Raw genomic sequence first — 18,629 nt, 5'->3', positions numbered from 1 at the left:
TAATCAAGATAGCTCAGTACAGACAGTTTGATAAGAAGCAAGTGTGAGAATACTTACAAGGGGAGATAGATTCAATGTTTGTAATGGCTCAGCCATTCCCACTCCTTATTTAATCCTGAGTTGATTGTGTCTAGTTTGCATCTCAATTCCAGCTCAGCAGTCTCTCGTTGGAGTCTGTTTTTGAAGTTTTTCTGTTTTAAGATAGCCACCCGCAGGTCTGTCATAGAATGACCAGACAGGTTAAAGTGTTCTCCCACTGGTTTTTGAGTATTATGATTCCTGATGTCAGATTTGTGTCCATTAATTCTTTTGCGTAGAGACTGTCTGGTTTGGCCAATGTACATGGCAGAGGGGCATTGCTGGCACATGATGGCATATATCACATTGGTAGACGTGCAGGTGAACGAGCCCCTGATGGTATGGCTGATGTGATTAGGTCCTATGATGATGTCACTTGAATAGATATGTGGACAGAGTTGGCATTGGGCTTTGTTACAAGGATAGGTTCCTGGGTCAGTGTTTTTGTTCAGTGATGTGTGGTTACGGGTGAGTATTTGCTTTAGATTGGGGGGTTGTCTGTAAGCGAGGACAGGTCTGTCTCCCAAGATCTGTGAGAGTAAAGGATCATCTTTCAGGATAGGTTGTAGATCTCTGATGATGCGCTGGAGAGGTTTTAGTTGGGGGCTGAAGGTGACAGCTAGTGGTGTTCTGTTGTTTTCTTTGTTGGGCCTGTCTTGAAGGAGGTGACTTCTGGGTACTCGTCTGGCTCTGTCAATCTGTTTTTTTCACTTCGGCAGGTGGGTATTGTAGTTTTAAGAATGCTTGATAGAGATCTTGTAGGTGCTTGTCTCTATCTGAGGGATTAGAGCAAATGCGGTTATATCTTAGAGCTTGGCTGTAGACAATGGACCTTGTGGTGTGTCCTGGATGGAAGCTGGAGGCATGTATGTAAGTGTAGCAGTCAGTAGGTTTCCGGTATAGGGTGGTATTTATGTGACCATCGCTTATTAGCACAATAGTGTCCAGGAAATGGACCGCTTGTGTGAATTGATCTAGGCTGAGGTTGATGGTGGGATGGAAATTATTGAAATCATGGTGGAATTCCTCAAGGGCTTCTTTTCCATGAGTCCAGATGATGAAGATGTCATCAATGTAGCGCAAGTAGAGTAGGGGTGTTAGGGGATGAGAGCTAAGGAAGCGTTGTTCTAAGTCAGCCATAAAAATGTTGGCATATTGTGGGGCCATGCGGGTACCCATAGCAGTGCCGCTGACTTGAAGGTATATATTGTCCCCAAATGTGAAATAGTTGTGGGTGAGGACAGAGTTCAGCCACCAGGTTAGCTGTGACATTATCGGGGATACTGTTCCTGATAGCTTGTAGTCCATCTTTGTGTGGAATATTGGTGTAGAGGGCTTCTATGTCCATAGTGGCCAGGATGGTGTTTTCTGGAAGATCACCGATGGATTGTAGTTTCCTCAGGAAGTCAGTGGTGTCTCAAAGATAGCTAGGAGTGCTGGTAGCGTAGGGTCTGAGGAGAGAGTCCACATAACCAGACAAGCCTGATGTTAGGGTGCCAATGCCTGAGATGATGGGGCGTCCAGGATTTCCAGGTTTATGGATCTTGGGTAGCAAATAGAATGTCCCTGATCGGGGTTCTAGGCATGTGTCTGTACAGATTTGTTCCTGTGCTTTGTCAGGGAGTTTTTTTAACAGATGGTGTAGTTTCTTTAGGACACAAATCTGACATCAGGAATCATAATACTTAAAAACCAGTGGGAGAACACTTTAACCTGTCTGGTCATTCTATGACAGACCTGCGGGTGGCTATCTTAAAACAGAAAAACTTCAAAAACAGACTCCAACGAGAGACTGCTGAGCTGGAATTGAGATGCAAACTAGACACAATCAACTCAGGATTAAATAAGGAGTGGGAATGGCTGAGCCATTACAAACATTGAATCTATCTCCCCTTGTAAGTATTCTCACACTTGCTTCTTATCAAACTGTCTGTACTGAGCTATCTTGATTATCACTTCATAAGTTTTTTTTCTCTTACTTAATTGGCCTCTCAGAGTTGGTAAGACAACTCCCACCTGTTCATGCTCTCTGTATGTGTGTATATATATCTCCTCAATATATGTTTCACGCTATATGCATCCGAAGAAGTGGGCTGTAGTCCACGAAAGCTTATGCTCTAATAAATTTGTTAGTCTCTAAGGTGCCACAAGTACTCCTGTTCTTTTTGAGGATACAGACTAACACGGCTGCTACCCTGAAGCACATCACAGTTTATAAACAACTGGGGTAAATACACCCTTCCCTTTAAACACAGCACTGAGTTAGTTTATAGTAAAAAATAAAACAAATTTCTTAACAGTAGGGCATGGGTTAAGTGATGCCAAGTAAAAGGAATAAAGTTAGAGGGTTAAGAGCAAATAAAAGTGAAAACATGCATCTAAACATAAATCTTAATCTAGCAAGGTACAACCTTTGTTCAAGATGGATTCTCACCTATATTCAGTTTCCAGAGATGACTTCTCCCCCCCCCCACCCCACCCCCCCGTGAAAGGACCCATCTTTCTCAGCTTGTAAGCACTCTGTTCCCTTCTCTGTGTAGTGATGGATGCCAAAGATGGCTTCTGTCCTTGCTTAAGTTGAGTTATTGTTTCAAGAGGCAGGAGGACCTCACACTGTTTTTTCCTTCCTGTGACCTTCATTTCCTGTATGGAAGTGGGGCATCCATTAGTTTGATCCCACCATACTTAATTTACATAGGATACAGGTAATAGCTGCCTTCTTTCCTGTTTGGCCACAGACTTTAAAGCATAATTTTATGAAGTATCCATATTTTCCTATATAATGTTAATACATTTCACCATGATAATACTCACTAGTGTGTCATTAGCTTTCAGAAAAGACCTCACTCTATACATTTTTATAATACAGTAATATATACAGTTAGTTGGTTCAATCACTTACCACTTGAGATTCAGACACCTATGGCTTTATATACCAGTAAACATTTGAAATGATTTCTTCTGAGGGTTACCCTCAATGTAAAGTTTATTCAAGTTGTGAGGAAGGCAACAGGAGGAAGTGCCATGCTTTTTCTTCCCTCACTTGTTATCTTAATAAATTTGTCTACCTAAAACATAAAAATGGACCTTCATCGTCTTTGCGTGACAATCAGGCTAGTCAGAGAATCATATATATATTCCTTTGTCTGGGGCACACCTGTTTACCAATGCCCCCTGACATGCCATAATTCCAGCATACATCCATAACTCTTAATACACACCGCGTACATACAGCACACAAGAATATTAATGATCAGTCAGTTATTAGTTTTCATATGATACTTCACAAGATATATTTTGTACAAAGATTATTACAATTGTGTGTAGGATGTGATAGAGGGATTGTTGCATCACAATCTCCCTAACCGGCAAATTAGGTTCTACATTTATTACAAATAGGTTTTTCTCTTTTTTCAGTGGATAATGACAAACTGCAAGGGGGATTTACGTTGTGCTTTTTGGATGATGGATGTGGCATGACTCCTAGTAAGTTAATTATAAAGATGCTTAACTGGTTGTTCAAGGGAATAAAATACCAAGTATATAGAGACATTATTTAAAATGATATACACTTCTACTCCGATATAATGCGACCCGATATAATACGAATTCGGATATAACACTGTAAAGCAGTGCTCTGGGGGGGGCGGGGCTGCGCACTCCGGCGGATCAAAGCAAGTTCGATATAACGCGGTTTCACCTATAACACGGTAAGATTTTTTGGCTCCCGAGGACAGCGTTATATCGAGGTAGAGGTGTATATACTTAATTTACAATTTTACTTACTGTTTTTAGTATTTTTGCTAGCAGAGTAAATTAGTCCTGAAGTTTTTTTAAGCTGTGCATAAAGTGACTGTAAATTTTCTTGGAGAAATGAAATGTAAAATATATGGATTATTACAGAAATATAATTTCCCTGCTTTTAAAGCATAGCACCAACCACATATCAGAAAATGGTCAGAGTTCCAGGCACAGTATTACCAGTTAATTCACTGATTTCAAACAAACAACCAAACCGTGAAACATTCATTTGTTTTTAGGATCTCTCCCATAAAGGAATGGAGTTTAACATTGATGTCCTAGACAAATTTAAAACCCTGCTATAATTACTTTTTGCCTCCCTGAACTTTCTCTCCAGCTTGCATTGGATGTGGTATTTTTCCCACTGTGCCTAAACTATTAAGTGTTGCTATGTTTTGTCAAACTGCTGTATTTCAGAGTTCGATGATGCATTCCTTGCTTATTACAGGGGTTCCTACACTGTTTTTTATATGTAAAAAAAAAAACCCTCTGGGATTGTTCAGAATAAATGGTACAGTGAAAATGTAACATCAGTATCATTTCCACATATCACCATATTTCCAGCCAATAAATAGTGTACTTTCCCGTTCTCTAGTATGGTCACTTAATGAAGCCAGTTTCAGGGGGTCTGCGAGCCCCGGCCCGGTTCCTCCTCCACTCTGGCTGGGCCGAAGCCCAGAGCACAGCCTGGCTGGTCCTTGGAGTTTTTATAGCATGTTGGTCTCAGAAAGGAAAAGGTTGAGAACCCCTAACTTAAGGCACACTTCAGTGTACATCATAGGCAGCAATCAAAATAAAAATAGTACTTGTTGCTCTGAATTTGTACATGACGTTGTTCCCTTGGTGCAATCAGTTGTCAAGTGTAAGTATCACAGTTGGAGGAACAGAAATGATACAGGAAGCACCAGAGATGAATGTGTACTTGATTTATTTTACCTAATTATAAGTCTTTATCTGAGTGGTGCCATTTTGCTTATAAGAAGAGGATCAGTAGATGTTCACTTCCGTATACAATGGATTTTTTGTGTGTGGTCCCAAATAGACAATTTCCCTAAAACTCTAACAAAGGATCTTTATGATGGGACTTACATTAGCTTAAGGAGTGCTGGGTGTAATTCTGTATATTTTGCTGTCATATTTTTGCAAAAGTCATGGGGTTATTGTAATGCTATAGTACTAGGCAACGTTGTGCTACTAGCAGCTCAAGACTTTTCAGATAAAATAACATTGTACCAGTTTGCCATCTAGTGTGTTGCTCCTGCTTCTTTTTTAAGAGTGAATTTATTTTCCTTTAAGTATCCAAACAGCCTTCTATTGACCAAACAATTTTAGTTCATTGATATTATGGCGGTTTCATGCTGCTCCCAAGTAGATAATGGAGAGTCTTGATCTTCAGGTTAGGTTGATACATGCTGTAAATAAACTGTTCCCAGAATGACTATGTCAGATGTTCTTGGAAGTCATCCTTGCTAGTTAATTCTTTGAATGGCATTTGGCATGCCAACTTTCACTGCAAATGGAGAGAGCTACTCAGTACCTACTGCAGCTTTCAACTGGTGGATTTCCTTCTTATGTGGGGGAAAAAAAAATCTATGCAGAAAGCATCAAAGGAGGAGGTACTATTTTTTGGCACAGGAATGTGGATCACAACCTAGCTTCTATTTCAAACATGGCCAGAGATCTTGTATCATTTTGGGCAAGGCACGTAACTTCTGGTGCTTCAGTTTCCTTATTAAAACGAGCACAGTGCTTACGTCATGTGCTGAGGATCAACACATTCTTGGTTTTTAAAATGCTTAGTTCTTCCAATGAAACGAGCTATAAATACAAAATAATATCTAAAATTTGTTATGATTTAATTGTGGCGTGTACAATTCCAAGACCTACTGTCATTCCTGAGTTAAGAAGGGAAGGAGTATTAAGATTTGCTATATTTGATCAGACCATTGGTCCATTGAATCTGGTATCCTACTTTTGTCAGCAGTGATATCCAATTACAGCATTTGTTTGGCTACCTCCATACTGAGGCAGACAAGCATGGAAACAACTTGTGTCTGATTTATATCGTGTTCCACGGCTAATAACACACATCATAAGATCTCAACAAATCCTGTGCTGTAGCACAAACCAAGTGAATGCTCATTTTAAAATCTATGCAGGTTTTTAAAGTTTTCAAGTCCTGATGTTTTTTAATGAGTGTCCAATTTGCATGTTGTAACAATTACAACAAAATTCTATTGCAGAGGAAGCTACTGATCTGATTTATTTTGGAAGGTCTTCTAAGCGGACATCTCTCTCAAGAATGATTGGACACTATGGCAATGGACTTAAATCGTAAGGGTGTTTTCTAAATCCTAGTGTCTTGATTGTCTCTGCCGCAGTATTTTTTTGTAAGTATGATCCTTAACTCAAAAACTAAATGGAATAATGGAATATAATCCTAGAAAAATCAATGCTCTATTTGGTCATCTAACAATCTCAATATTTAACTCAGTATTGTTCCTAATAGTGCATACTGAAGCTCCTGATGGTTCTAGTTGTCCAGTTATTTCTAATGTATATTTCAAAAGTGAATATATTCACCATATTTCCCTCTGCTTTCTCTTTTTCTGTAAAGGGAGGGAGAGTTTTGGGAGGGAATTCCAGCCATTTTTAGGCCAGATTCTTGCTAGTGCAAGGAGGCAAAAATGGTACATACTGGTGCTAGCCTGGCCTTGTGTGTCCTAAGGAAGAGTCAGTCTCCTGACAGAGGACAGATGATAGACTGCCACTTCTTAGTGGTTCCACTGGGCAAAGGCAGCAGTATTTGCTGCTGAAGGATCCCCACCAAAAGAAATTACTTGGGGGATATTCTGGATAAGCACTTCCACCTGCCACTCTGGCATTGAAGCTGGCTGACAGAAAGACCTTAGCAGAGAGCAGCTGGTGGAGACCTGCCACCACATCTAGAATTGCTTAAACTTTGGTATGTATTTATTTCTCTGTACAGCTGCTTTGATGCAACATTAAGCAGCGCTGTGCAACCTTTAAAATATGTTGATCACTGATCCATGGCTCTTAGTTGTTGTGTGACTCTATGTATGTGTTTTGCAACCAGTAGCCTAAAACCACAACTTTCTGTTAGTTTTGTGCACTCTGTCAACATGATGTGTGGTTACCTCATTTTGGCTGAGAATGGTTAGATGAGGAAAGGAGTCCCTTAAGGTTTAGGTGCTCCCTCTTCCCAAGAGCTGCTTTTTCCTTGTTCCAAACACCCATTGCCAGGAGTAGAAATGTAATTTGAACATGCTAGATCAGGGCCATCAAGCCAATTAATGATATGTTCTGTCTGTGTTACTTAAAGTAAATTAACATCCTGACAACAAGCTATCTGAGAGTAATTGACATCTTCTGTATCTTTACTATAGTGGATCTATGCGAATAGGGAAAGACTTCATATTATTCACAAAGAAAGAAGATACAATGACATGTGTTCTCTTCTCTCAAACATTCTGTGAGACAGAAGGCCTTAATGAGGTATATATATATATTTTTTGCATTGATTGTAAATAGTTTCAAATAGACCCTAGGCAAGACTTTGAAGTGCTTAGGTCTCATTGAAATTCAATGGAATTTAGCTTCCTAAAGTGGGCGGTACTTTCTAAAGCATCTTCTGCAATTGCTGTGCATGTTATATATTGTGCTGTAAAGCATTGCTTATTAAAAATAAATGAAACTTCTCATTTTTCATTAGAAATATTGTTTATGAAATACAGAGATGACTGTTAATGTAGGGAAAAAGTTGTCCAAGTCTGCTTTGTTTTGGGGTTTTGTTCTTTTTATAGAAAAGGTGAAGCAGAGCTTTATCACGCAGTATGCTCTGCTGACTTATGAAGGATAAGCATAGATCAAAACTGGTACTGTGCTTCAATCTGTTGGCTTCACCTTAATTACAGTCAACAAACTATATTCTTTAGACCCTTCCTGTGAGATCTTATGTCAGATGGTGACCTGGTAGGGCCTAGGAGAATCTGTCTCTCAAAATGGACTAGATGGGATTTGGAAGGAGCCATGTGTAGCCTTCCTTCCTGGAGCTTTGATTGACCGACTGCTTGTACAGCAAAGCGACTTTAAAGGAAAAACTACTAATGAGGGTGACTGAGAAAGAGGTTTGATGTTAGAGCCCAAAGGTTCAGTCTTGGTTGGTTGGTTCGTGGGGCAAGGAACAAGGTGAAGCTCAGGAACATGAAGAGCAAGGGACAGGACTGAAAATGAAAATAAGAAAAAGGAGGGCTCAGTCAAAGAAAGGAACGAGAAATGGAAAATGCAGCAAGAACTATCTACGTGGTATCAGAATAGGATATCTACTTGTAAAACAGCACCTGGAGACTGTAAAGGCTACAGCTATGCTACAAGTTATGGGTGTGATTCCCCTGTTCGCTTACACGTCTGTGTGCTAGCTTCATGAGTGTAAATGGCAGTGTAGCCACAATAGCATGGGTAGCGGCAGCAGAGGCACGGCTGAGTCTTGCTGAGTACAAACCTGCCCAAATGGATGAGTATGCACTCATCACAACTATAAAATAACAGAAAGCAGCAGGAGCAGCAGGAAGAGAGAGGAGGAGGAGCCTCTTATGTACCTCTCTAGTACCCCCAGCCTGGACTGATTAACACCAGCTTCTCAGGGGACTTCCTGTTTCCTGCTGCTTCCCTGAACCCACTTGAGAACAGGCAGGCAACTGAAGTAGTAGGAGCAAGTTAGGCCCTTAAGACGCTGATATCTTCCCTTACTCAGGCCCTGCTACCAGCCTGCTTATTTGACCCCTTCAATTGAGTTTTGAGAGCCACTATAGCTGGCACAGAACAGCAGTCATGAGTGAAAGAAGAAAACGCCCCTCTGGGGCAGCATTCAGAAAAAGAAAGAAAGCAAAGGAAGCTTTTCTATCTAAGCAGGAAGGAGCTCTCCTGAGATATATAGACACAAATGTTCACGGTGAGCCTTCCGGCCCCAGTGAGGATGTGAGTGGTGTGGAGATGCCTGATCTTCCAGTTAGTCAGAGTGCAGGTGACCTGGCAGCTACTGCAGCATCCATATCTCCATCTCAAATGGATGTAACCATGCACATTCCTGAAGAAAAGTGTAGATCAGAGAAGAGTGTAGTGGAGGCGCAAGAAACTGCTGCTGCTGAGTTTAGTTCCTTAAGTTTAGATGATCCAGGACTGTGGACCCACTTGAGCAGTAGCCTGAGGGGCTTCCTTGTACTGCATGGGCCACAGCAAGTGAAAAACTTCATGTTCCCCAAAGACAATGAAAATAGAAGTTTCCATCCAATACATTACTGGTGTGAAATCTCCAATGGTGACAAAGTGGAAAGGCCATGGCTTATGTACTCAAAAACCCAGAATGCTGCACACTGTTTTTGTTGCAAACTCTTCCAGTCTAATGTTCCAGCCACATTGGGTTCTACAGGAACAAAGGACTGGAAAAATCCCGACTCACCGGTAGCTGTCTGGCGTTGCAAGCTTCCACAGGGCTATCGCCACTCGCTTCTCGGCTGTGAGGGCTGCTCTCATCTTGGTATTCTGGCGCTTCAGGGCAGGGGAAAGCAAGTCACAAAGTTCCATGAAAGTGCCCTTACGCATGCGAAAGTTTTGCAGCCACTGGGAATCGTCCCACACCTGCAACACTATGCGGTCCCACCAGTCTGTGCTTGTTTCCCGGGCCCAGAATCGGCGTTCCACGGATAGAACCTGCCCCATTAACAACATGATCTCCAAAGCACCGGGGCCTGCGGTTTGAGAGAATTCTGTGTCCATGTCCATGTCCTCATCACTCTTGTTGCTGCGCTGCCGTCGCCACCTCCTCCTCGCCTCATTTTTCTGGTCCTGGTTCAGCATAAACTGCACGAGAATGCGCAAGGTGTTTACAATGTTCATGACTGCTGCCTTGAGCTGAGCGGGCTCCATGCTTGCCGTGGTATGGCGTCTGCAGTGTTCACCCAGGAAAAAAGGCGCGAACCGGTTGTCTGCCGTTGCTTTCATGGAGGGAGGGGTGAGGCTGTACTCAGAACCACCTGCGACTATGTTTTTTGCCCCATCAGGCACTAGGATCTCAACCCAGAATTCCAATGGGTGGGGGAGACTGCGGGAACTATGGGATAGCTATGGGATAACTACCCACAGTGCAACGCTCTGGAAATCGACGCTAGTCCCGGTACATGGACGCACACCGCCAAATTAATGTGCTTAGTGTGGCTGCATACATTTGACTTTATACAATCTGTTTCCAAAATTTGAATTCTGTAAATTCGGATTAATCCCGTAGTGTAGACATACCCTGAGTATTTTGGCATGACATACTGAAGTAAATGTTGTAAGCAAGAGACTCCCAGGTGTTGACCTTGATATATCTGGAGCAATGGAACAACTGGACTAAGTAAAGTCATACCTACAGTCTTACCGGTCAGATGAGGGATTTCAAAACGTTCTGAAGAGTGCACAGAAGTTGGCAGAAGAACTTCACACTGAAGCTATTTTCCCACCCATTCAAGAATATAAGAGTCACCGAAGAACACTCCTGTGGACAAAGCTGTGTTTTCTACCAGTACAGTGAAACCACCGCCATCCCATGAGAGAAACAGGCTTTGCTGGTAAAAGCGCAGCTTTGCCAGTATAACTGCATCTACACTATGGGCTTCTGTTGGTACAGTTATGTCTGTCGGGGATCACACCTCTTTGCACCCTCAGTAACACAGTCATGCTGGCAGAGATGTGTAGTGTAGACATGGCCCAAGAGCTCATCTGAATGACCAAATACAGAACTGAGCACTTTCACTTGAACACTCAGTTTGAGAATTGAATAGAGATGGCTGTGACACCAGAAAAAAGCGAGAGACAGATGACAGAATTTATTGGCGAGGCAGTCATCCTAATAGTTTCTGCTCTGTTTCAAATATGAAACCCATCTTCTCTTGACTGTAGGTCATGACTGACAAATTACCCTTTTTACCCTTAAGTTGGGCTTAACCCTGGAGCTTATGAGAATGGGGAAGTAATAAATGGGCCACTCTCTTTTTATTTTTTATTTTATTTTTTTGCGAGGAGAGGAAAAGGAAAAAACAGGTTTATACTTTCTTAGAGCTCTGCTCTCTTGCACCCCAGGGAATTTTTATGTCCCTAGCTAGCTGAGAATAGTTCCCTTTGTGTTTAAATGTAACATTCCATTGGAAATGTTTAAAATTCAGAAATCTGCAAAAGGAGACATTTTGATATTCCCGTGTGTCTGGCACATCTATCATGTAAACCCTCAACAGTCCCACCCTATATTGACACACACTCTGTACTATATATGAAGATGAAGAGCTATTGTAAATATGACCGTGGATAGCCGTGACAGGGTTCTCTAGTGGGGTGGCTCTATATGTGTAATTTTGCCTTATTAGTATTTGTAAGCGCAACTAGCTGCTAAGGTGATGAACACTAAACAAAATATGAGGTAAAAGATGTGTGAATGTTTGAGATTGTGGTGTATGCTAATCTTTGTACTTCAAGTATAGTATAGTTTCTCATAATAGAAATGGGCTCTTCTTGACTAAAGGAAAATAATTGGATTTTCCAACGACTGTTTGTTTAGTCTACGCTTTTTCACCTTATAAGGCAACTTCATTGTTACAGGTGTTCTAGATCTGTCTTTTTTAGGTATTTGGTAATGGGGACCATTAATCAAAAATTTCACCTTGGTCTTTGAATATTTAATATGTAATTGTCCCTGAAATATTTTTTTCATAATGTTTTTTGCAGCTGATAGTCCCAATAACCTCATGGTCAAGAAGTACTAGAAAACCTGTCATAGGTGATCTTGAGAAATTCACTGTACAGATGTCTATCATCTTTAAGTACTCCCCTTTTAAGAGTGAAACTGAATTGCTGCAGCAATTTGATGCAATCTATGGGAGAAGTGGTAAGCTTTGCCAAACAATGCAATTTTCATGTAAACAATTATTTAAAATATAGCCATACCGATGTATCATTAGAGAAGCAATGTGCTTTTAACTCTCATGGAGAAGGTCAATTACTGAAATTCTTATTTGGTCAGACCTTTTTAATAAGAAGAAAATAAAAGGATTAGGGTATTTAACTTACACCCTGGTTGCTATTATAAAGAGAATAAAATGTCTGTTCTACTTGAATGCCAAAATTGAAATGTTTATATGGGGAAAAAAATCTAGAAAGAATGCTGAAATTCTCCATGCACTTTGGTCCAGACTACTTAGATTTCCTCTCCACTAGTTCTTCTTATTCGACTGGCCTCTTCTGTCTTTTCACACAGTGTAATGCTTAATGCAAGAGACTTGTCCTCTGCATCACCTTACATCTGGAAGAGCCTCTCTCTCATTCTATATCTCCTTTCATAGTTCCTAAGAAAGTATCTGTTTTCTACTTCAGTCTTATCTCTGAATTCTCCCTCTCTCTTCTATCACTCTAGCTGTATGAATCTTAGGCCTTGTCTAGATGGAGAGTTAGTGTGCAGTTGGGGTATAAGTCTATGATGCACTAACTGGCCATGCGAAGCCTGCTAGTATGCTTTAAAATTCCCTAGTGCGCTTTGACCTTCTGCTGTTTGAAACTTTTATATCCAAGCTTGCTGTGCACTAACTGTATCTAGACAAGCCCTCAGTGTCTGTAAACTCAATTTGTATCAGACACGATACAATAAGTTGTACGTACATATTTCCATGGTTTATGTTTTAAACAGGCCACACAAATTGCAGCTCTTATTTGGATACTGTATATATTATTTAGACAGGCTAGACTGACAAGATTAAAAAGTACAGAAGCACCTGAAAAGGATCTTTTAAAATATTCAAATAGTTGCCTTTAAAAGATGTATATTTTCTCTCCACAGGCACTTTCATTGTTATTTACAACTTAAAGCTTATGCTCAGTGGAGAGCCAGAGCTAGATATTAGAACTGACAGTGTTGATATTCAGATTGCTGGTCTTCTTGATAAGTGAGTGGCATAATTACATTACTGGAGCAAAGATTTGGATGAATATCTGTAATCAATAGTACATGGATACATACACCAGTAAAAGTATTTTATTGGGGAACTGTCAATTGATTAGGAACTGAAAAACAGCATGGATATGTTGTCATTCAGAAATGAGAGCAGGGTGTCAAGGAAAAGAAATGCCTTTCTTTGACTGGGAGGTGGCAGGGTAACATAGGATCAAAAGGCAAATATGGTATGGTTGCCCAGTTGTGCAAATGACCTTTTTCATTCACTAATAAAACTGGATAAATCATGCAGATGAGAAACTGTACGACATATAAACATTCACTGCTCCCTGTGCTGTCTGTAACAAATGGATTGTATGTTCTGCTACCTCAGATGTCCCATTGTGATCAATGTTGAGGAATTGCCAGCCAATATTAGGGGCAAGTAAGAAAGTGAGTGCAGTTCTTTAAATGAGAGGTACAATGTACCCATTGGATTTAGATGACACTTGATTTAGTACATCATCTTTTCAAAGCATCCTGGATATTGGGCCCTCAGGTAGGTGGCCACAGTTTATTTCTGTAGAGGACTCACTAACCCAACAGGGTTCCACTACTCCTCACATCTATTGTCATTTTAAGAAAGGGATGATAAAACTTTCTGGTTCCTTTCTTCCTCCCCTTCCCCCCCTCACTTTGCACCTGACCTATGGCAACCCCTCCAAAGAGATTCTTAGAAAATACCAGGGTAAAAACTTCATAGTAATGGGATTCTGTTGTAAAGAAGCCTAAGCAAGTTAAAAGCCCAACTCCCGTTGAATTTCATTGGGTCTTGTGTGCCTAATTCCCTCGTGCTTCTTTGAAAATCCAAGGCTAAAAGACTTGGGTTTCTGAATAACAGCTGTCCACAGATCTCAAAGTGAAGATTATGCAAACCACTGTAATAATTTCTAATCCACTGGAGACAAAATTGATCATTCAGATAACTGTAACTTAGCTATTTGATCTTAAAATGCAGCTAGTTAAATTCTGTCTACTTATGACACAATTTTCATCTTCTCTGAGGCTGATTACTGCAGCACATTTAAAATTAATTTACAATTATTAATGCAATAATTCCAAGACTTGAGGTTCAGTTTTTAATTTAGAGATCTGAAAAGAGTTCACAGAACTAAATCTTGACTATAAGATAGTTATTCACAATTGAAATGAGACCTTTTCTGTACTTACATCTCAAGTACAATGGAAATTGTTTTGGGAGACATCCTATGTATTGTATAGATGGAGAAGTAGCAGTAAAGATGATGTTGAAAATAAGTGAGTGCACATTTAAATTAAAATGAGCAATTTAATGTAATATGTATTTTTCAGATGGGACAGTAAAGAGAAGGGACAATAACAAAAAAAATTAGATAAGAGAGGGAGAAATAATGGGCTGAGGAAGAGAGAAAAGGGATCTGGAGTGAAAGGAAATATGTGGAAAACTAACGGGGTTAGGAACAGAGGTTGTGAAAAAAGAATCTCAAGGAAAATGTTTGAGTTGGTGCCATTATCTGAGCACTTTCATAATACTACTGTGAATAACCCTGAGTTCTGTACCAGTAACATAATAGATAAGTGATGGCTGCCTAAGCATGTTTGCTCAAGCACCCTATGGGGACAATCCCTAATGTTGTGTGAAAGAAGCAGACAGAACTTGGTTACAAGCAGTAGAGTACAAAGTGCAGGGGTGATGAATCAGCAGGCTCTCTGGCCTGGAGTGGAACTTTATGTAAGTGGGGACAGATGATTAAAAATATCAGCGGTACTTGTCACTATTGAGGGGTGGAGGCTGTTGGGTCTGTCCAGGGCATGCTTTATGGTCTTAAACATCTTCTTTTGGCTGAAATATGGCATTGCCTCAATCACATTAGTATTTTAAACAAATAATATGTATTGCTCTACTAGAGAAATCACCAGAACTACTAGTCATCCTTCCCTAGTCCCTGGGTTGCTTCACTAATGATTTCTTCCCCACCCTGCACCCACTCACACTCTGCAACTTCCCCTCCCCTTTGGTAGGGAGACAGGGAGCTTGTCTTCTGACTGGCCACCTCCCACTGCCTGCATTCCCTGGGTATAGAGCCCAAAGATATTGGCTGGAAAGTCTCTTGTTCATTCTATAGTTTAGGGAGGCTGGGGGCCTAGAGAGCCCACTAGGGTGAGAGTCCTCCGGAGTCTTCAGCCAGGAAACCAGGAAAGGAAGTTAGAGCTAAAGAGGCAAGACAGGGCTGGAAGAGCAGGGCTGCCAAGCAGAGCTCTCTGCTATCCAGCCCAGCTCGTCAGACTGAACTCCAGTCTCACACTTCCATATCTTTTCCTTGTCTGCAAAGCACCATAGATATTTGTGTCATAATACAGTGGGAAAACTAGATTCCCAGGGTTAAGTAAGTTAGCTTCTTGCATGGTAATGTCTTAAGCCTGAAGCTGTGTGGCATTAAATCCCACTGTTAGTGAGATTTTCATACTATATGTCAACAGCATCCCATTATAAAACGAATTTCTAGCCAAATCAAGAACTGTACCGTAGTTTTTAGCGCCATCAGCTGAAACCCAGTGCACAAATTGCAGTTTATTTGCAAGGTTCTGACAAACCTACTCTGGAGAAAACCTTCAAAAATCTTTTAATACCTACAGAGAGCACTGCGGGGATCCAGCGCATTTTAGTTTAATGAGTCTGGGGGTGGGCATGTTGTCTTAGGCTATTATGCATCTAATTTCTCCATGTAGTGGAGTTCACGCTTTGTGGTCTTGCTTACATACTGGATATTTCAGCCTTCCAGAACGATGGTCACTCAGAGCCTATACAGCTGTATTGTATTTTGACCCGCATATGAGGATATTCATTCAAGCTGAGAAAGTAGAAACTAAGCGCCTGCCCTACTGCTTTTACAGACCCAGGTGAGTAAGCTTCCGTTGCTGTTACACTCTTAAATATTTTAATTTTCAAACCAGTGCACTTGAAAGCCTAAATAGCCTTTTTGTCATGGTGGGAAATTGATTTTGATGGCAATGTGACTTATAATTTAAACAAAGTTCATATCGCATTGGCAGGCAGGTCTGCTAAAGTGTAATCATCTGTGACAAATGCTTGGCAGTTACCACGACCCAGGGCAAAGAACTTGCTACATAAGATAATCAACTAAAGGGGGATTTTTGATTTCACTTCGGTGCATCAAGGTGCTTCTGTTCTTGTATGAAAGATGCAGTATGAGATTATAGGTCACTTATGTGGTTTATTTGTAATGACCCCCTAATCCTGTTAATTTATAGTTTGTATGGGGTTGCTCCTAAAGTAAATCTAACTGAGCCCTGTTAGTGCACCCCGCCAAGTCAGTGCTCAAGGGGGAGGGACTGCTTTTCAGAATCCTGCTGGCATGTCTCAATATATGCCACTTTGTGACTGAAGCTTAGCATAACTTCAATGTTCGTGTTCTTGCAGTAGCGTAATAGTCCTCATATCAAGCTAAGTGTTAAAATCAATTTTGCAGCACCAAAAATATCGTTCCTTCTGAAAATAACTGCTGTGAATATCCCAATAATTGTAGAAGTGTGTGCTGTAGGTGAAATATTCACTCTTTCAATCACTTTCAGTATCTGTTCTATTTTAATCTCCTGTATATTTTGCTCACTCAATTTGTGTGGCCCTCTTTATCTGATCACTGTTGAACATTGAGCCTGTTATCCTGGTTCTCAGTTATTTTTAATGGACTGTTTTGAGACTTTGTTCTATATTGAGTACAAAGTGTCAGTTTCCTTTAACATATTGTATCTGCTCTTGCTCACTTTTCCAGTGAAATGAGAATCCTTTCAGCCCTTACATTGTACTGTCATATTTTAACAATTTGTGCCAAATTGAGAACTTGATGTTAGAATGTAATGAGTTCTTCAGGATTCCTCATTATAGATCCATCTTTCAACAAGGAGTCCCCACCCAAAACCGTAAAATTAGTCTCTGCCACCACCTTCCCCTCTTCCTTCCCAACATAATTTTTGCTTCCTCAGTTTATGACTGGCTTTAAGTAGAAGTCAAGGAAAGCTTCTTGGGTAATTCCAGAAAATGCTGACTCTGTAGTCCATATATTGGTCCTATATCCTTTCTCAGTAGTGGAGATGGAGCGGGAGCAAGCATATCAATCACATTGGCCAGCTTGGAGTGGTGCAAATGGAGCCTTAATCCAGTCTGGAAGCAGCGGAGGCCTTGCCTCAGTCCTCTGCTGCTAATTCCTTGTTGCTTTATACTTAGTGCCCAACTTAGAGAGAACAAAAATAAAGTGCTACAGAAGTGGGAGAGAACAGAATATAGGTGATTCAGAAGCTTGGGCTCACACCTCTCCTGAGGTAGACATCACTTCTTTTCAGGCTGCCTCATTGCCAATCGGCTTTCCCCAAATATGACACCCAATGTCTGACTTTCCATTCTGATGAAGTTCCTTGGAAGGAGCTGTTGCTCCACTCTAGCTCAGAACTATGTTCTGACAGCTTCTTGTGCTCTCCAGGATGACTCATTTCTTTCTATGGCATTTCATCTATCACCCAACAATCTGGGAAGACAGGCTTTTGATCAGGCCAGCTCTGTGGCCTTACAAACTTGTGTGGGGAATAACTGTGGCCACATTTCATCGTGGTGTTTTCTGTATAAGGGTTTTTGTTCTCTGCCAGTGAGAAGTGGCTTCTGTAATTTTCTCCCCATTGGGTGCTTTGTATGGGACTATACCCTATATAGTTCATTTTCCCCTCATGCATTTCTGCCTGGTAACTTCTGCTTCCTGCCAGTCATTATTATGGATGGAATTGCCTGTGTTCTATAGTACAATAATGAATCCTGTAGCTGGTGGGACACATGCATTTTTATGTTATGGGTTAATAGTTTACACATCTGATCCCTTGCTTTCACTTGATCCACAGAACTCTTGAAGGAAAGCCAGGTCAGACAAGGGCACAGGCTCGTCTTACAATTAATCGTTGGCTCATATATTTGTCTCCTTGACTTCCATGAGCTTATGGAAACTTCCACTTCAGTAACCACATTCCCTTCACACCCTCAGCCATGTAACCTCTCTGTTTGCTGATACCCCTGGCTATGCATTTATTTTTTCTGTACAAGATTGTTTCCATTTACCTCTCAGATATTATTCCTACAGTTTTCAATGAACTTCATATTAACTAACCTTTCCTCTTCAGTCTTTGTCATGAAATCGCAGATGATGACATTAAGGGGGTGCAAATTGTCAGTTTGCATCAAGACCTTTGAAAATGCTCCATCAAAATCACAACAGCTAAAATATCATGCTGAATTGAACATTGTGCATTCAAAACTTGGCTTACAGAGCAACTGACAGTCTCTGTTAGAGGCCATACTGCCAGAAATATATTTGTATTTATTTATAACTCTGCCACATGGGCACTTACAGGTTGCTATATTAAATATGATAAGTTCACCACCACTATTAATACTGGTTGGTACATTTGATAGTAGTTTTGGATGTTCCTGTGTAGGAGAGTGAGAACTGACAAAAACAATTATGTAACAATATTTTCTGTTGCTCTTTCCTCAATCCACTCAGATTTTCTACTATTTTTTTTCCACTAGGAAATAAGTTATGGGGACTAGTTATGTCCCTTGTGATTTTTTTTCTTCCTCCTTTTTTCAGTAGGAGTTTCAGATGGAGCTATAACATCTGACTCTAATTTTCCCATGTACAAGAGCCAAGAGGAAGAAGTATAGCAAACA

The 18,629-nt window shown here is 40.7% G+C and overlaps 1 protein-coding gene across 1 annotated transcript in view; it reads left to right on the top strand.

The window, feature by feature from the left end:
* The window catches only part of MORC1 (MORC family CW-type zinc finger 1), a 106,459-nt gene that overhangs the window by 11,910 nt on the left and 75,920 nt on the right, over positions 1 to 18,629 (top strand). Inside the window, exons 4-9 of the mRNA XM_054016424.1 lie at positions 3,496 to 3,564; positions 6,123 to 6,213; positions 7,287 to 7,395; positions 11,659 to 11,818; positions 12,764 to 12,869; positions 15,671 to 15,796. Of these exons, the coding sequence (XP_053872399.1) occupies positions 3,496 to 3,564; positions 6,123 to 6,213; positions 7,287 to 7,395; positions 11,659 to 11,818; positions 12,764 to 12,869; positions 15,671 to 15,796 (661 nt within the window). The remainder of the gene's footprint in view (positions 1 to 3,495; positions 3,565 to 6,122; positions 6,214 to 7,286; positions 7,396 to 11,658; positions 11,819 to 12,763; positions 12,870 to 15,670; positions 15,797 to 18,629) is intronic.

Source organism: Malaclemys terrapin, chromosome 1 (assembly GCF_027887155.1).
Source record: "Malaclemys terrapin pileata isolate rMalTer1 chromosome 1, rMalTer1.hap1, whole genome shotgun sequence".
Lineage (NCBI taxonomy): Eukaryota > Metazoa > Chordata > Testudines > Emydidae > Malaclemys > Malaclemys terrapin.
This window is presented reverse-complemented; position numbering and strand designations above follow the sequence as displayed.